This window comes from Monoraphidium neglectum, assembly GCF_000611645.1.
Source record: "Monoraphidium neglectum strain SAG 48.87 unplaced genomic scaffold scaffold01795, whole genome shotgun sequence".
NCBI classification, from domain to species: Eukaryota; Viridiplantae; Chlorophyta; class Chlorophyceae; order Sphaeropleales; family Selenastraceae; genus Monoraphidium; species Monoraphidium neglectum.
Window position 1 is genome coordinate 1522 of NW_014011833.1, and position 2951 is coordinate 4472.

At 67.3% G+C, this 2951-nt stretch overlaps 2 protein-coding genes across 2 annotated transcripts in view; one reads left to right on the plus strand and one right to left on the minus strand.

Moving 5' to 3' along the window:
• The window catches only part of MNEG_9028 (hypothetical protein), a gene marked incomplete at both ends in the record, with an annotated part of 1253 nt that extends 981 nt beyond the window's left edge, over positions 1-272 (minus strand). Inside the window, one exon of the mRNA XM_014042497.1 lies at positions 144-272. Within this exon, the coding sequence (XP_013897951.1) occupies positions 144-272 (129 nt within the window). The remainder of the gene's footprint in view (positions 1-143) is intronic.
• A 757-nt stretch (positions 273-1029) lies between these two features.
• Positions 1030-2611, plus strand: MNEG_9029 (Ran-binding protein 10; the record flags this gene model as incomplete). The annotated part of the gene is made up of 4 exons (XM_014042498.1): positions 1030-1146; positions 1413-1540; positions 1876-2022; positions 2335-2611. 4 exons carry the CDS (start codon positions 1030-1032, stop codon positions 2609-2611), a joined length of 669 nt encoding a protein of 222 aa, XP_013897952.1.
• Between the last annotated feature and the right edge of the window lie 340 nt (positions 2612-2951).

Below are 2951 nucleotides of genomic sequence, written 5' to 3' on the forward strand. Positions count from 1 at the left end.
GGGGCGGGGGCAGGGGCGTCGGCGGCTTACATGGGGGGTGCCGAGGCACGCATGCGGCCGCACCCGGAAGCTGGGTGCGCGTGCTGCGCCGCGCTGCGGGTGAGGGAGTTGAGATTGTGTGTCGGTTGCGTGCGGCGTCGCACCTTGTCAAGCTCGTACTTGACCTTGGAGCCGCGCGGGATTTCGATCACCGCGTGCACAACATCGGGCGCGTCGACGCCGGGCGACAGGTCGTGCCACGGGTGCGACGCGGTGCCGCGGTAGAAGCTCATGGCTGCCGCTGCTGTGCTGCTGTTGCTGTTGCTGCTTTGAGGCTGGGTCGAAGCTGGCCGGCCTGCGTGCGAGAAAGGGGTGCCGGCGGCACACAGGACTCATCGGCAGCGCATGGTGGCGCACACCAGTTTGGGCGGTCAGCGCCAAGCCTTCCGTCCCTAGATAATTAGACCTCCAAATGCAGCCAATCTGCATGCTGGTCTCCGCGCATAAGCGCTCCACGACGATGGGCGCAGTCCGATCGCCCTTGCTTCTGGCCTCCTGGGAGACCACAGGCTTTGAGGATACTATAACATCCCCTAGAGTTTGATCCATGCGCAGCTGGCATCTACCATGTCCACTGAGGCGCTCGGACGGTTGTGGCCGCACCTTGACACGAACTGGGGCCGCTAGAAGTTCAGCGAGGCTTACAAGTCTGATCGCGATAATATCTTATTCGAAATTGGGTCACAAGGGCGCGGCACGAGACTTGCAGACTTGAAGATGCCTCGCAGTGCAGCAGCTGCATCGTTCCGCTTCGGGCCAATGGAAATTCTCAAGGCAAGGTCCTGGTCTACGCTCTCGCATCGCATGGCAACACCTGACCATGACGCAGATTTTTCTTGCTCACGTACGGCTCACAGTACATCGTGTCGATTACCCAGATCATTTGAGTCACTGCTCATCAAATCAGCTTGTGTAGACCGCGCGCCTGGCGTAGACTATTATTGACAACCTTTGAAATTTATATCTCATTGCCTGGTGGTGACTGGATCGATGGAGCTGGGCCCCAGCGAACTCGGCCCCACCGGGGGCCCCCACTTGGAGCTGGGGAAGGACAAGCTGACGGTCAGATACACGGGAGATGGAAGACACGACGTGGGGGCCATACAGGTGCGCGTCGAGCCATAGAGCAGGCGCGATGGTGTCGCCGCCACCCGGACGAGCGCATGCACACTCCACTGCGCCAACGCTTGCTCGCTTCCCGCACTCCTGCAAGCCGTAAACAGTGCATGCCCTTTGCGAAATTCGCCCACCGCCCACTGCTGGCCCCTCCGTTGCCCCGCACTCCTCACCTCGCGTGCCGCACGCGCCTGCCCCCTCGCCAAACCACCCTCCCACATCCCCCAACCGCCCGCCCCCGCCCCGGCGAGCCGCAGGCCAACCGCCCCGTGCCCGCGCGGCAGCTGCTGTTTTACTTTGAGGTGACGGTACTAGACCAGGGAGAGCTCGGCAAAATCGGCGTCGGCTTCACACCGCGAGACGCCAAACTCACGCGGCAGCCGGGGTGAGCCCGCGGCGGCGGCGCGCCCCCCGACCCCCGGGCCCCTCGCCGCACGCATGACGCGGCGCCCGCCGCCGGGACGCACGCCGACCGGCACGCGGCGTCGACGGCAGCGCACGCATGTGTCTCCCCCCCCGGCAGCTGCGTGCTACCCAGACAACACGCGCGAGCGGCTGCGCGCGTGGTACACACAGCTGCTGGTCGCTCGGTCCTGCGGGCCCACCTCTCAGCTCCCTGCGACAGCCCCCTATTGGCCGCTGCCACCAACCCCCGCCGCCCCCCCAACCTGGCGCCTCCACCACCGGCCGCTCGCCCCCCTTATCCAATGTACTGCACAGCTGGGAGCCGGGCAGCTATGGATACCACGGGGACGACGGCCTGCGCTACGCGGCCAGCGGGAAGGGCGACGAGTACGGGCCGCGCTTTGGCGCCGGCGACACAATCGGCGCGGCGCTGCACCTCGGGCGCGGAGAGATATTTTTCACGTGAGGGCGCAGCGCGCGGCGCCCCCTTGGCGCCTTGCGCAGGCGGCGCGCCGCCTGGCAGAGTCTTTGTTGTTTTGTTTTGGCGCGTCGGGCCTGTGAGGGCCGCCTGAGGCCCCCCTGGGGGGGGACCGTGAGAGCACGCCCCAAGCAACGACGTGGCGGCGGCGGGGCTGCGAACGGGGCCGCGCCACCGGGCCTGCTGCAAAGGGTGCGCGACGGCGCTTGCCCCCAGCGACACACCATCCCTGCAAAGCCGGCCCGCCCAACCTCACATACCCTCCCCCCCCCCTCCCCGCCCGCGCCTCCACGCAGCAAGAACGGCAACAGGCTTCGCACTGCGTTCAGCGGCGTGCGCAACCCGGGGCAGCTGTACCCGACCATCGGCCTCCACAGCCGCAACGAGTCTGTGGCGGTCAACTTTGGGGCGCGGCCGTTCCGATTTGACCTGGAGAGCGTGCTGGCCGAGGAGGCGGCGCAGGAGGCAGCGGCAGTGCGCAGGCAAGGGGCTGTGGGTAGCCGCGGCCGCGGCCGCGCCGTGCTTTCACGCGCGCGCTCGCATCATCTCTCAATTCGCTGTTTGTTTTCGTAGCTGCGGGGAGCGCGACCTGCAGGGGCGCCGCCTCCCCGGCGCCAGCTCGTCCAGCTTCCCCTGCTTGTGTGGCCAGAATCCCACGAGCGCGCGCCGCAGCGTCCTCATCCTCGTGCTCTTGCATCCCTCCCGCCCCCCTCTCCCATCGTCCCGTGCTCGTACCCGCCCCGCCCCTGCCTCTCCGCCTCGTACCCCCCTCCTCCCACCTTTCAGCATCCCCGTGGCCCCCAGCGTGACCCACGAGGTCGTCCACGCCTACCTGCTGCACTACGGCTACGCGGAAACGCTCGCCGCCTTTGACGCCGCCGCGGGGCTGGCGGGTGTGGAGCAGCCGATGAGG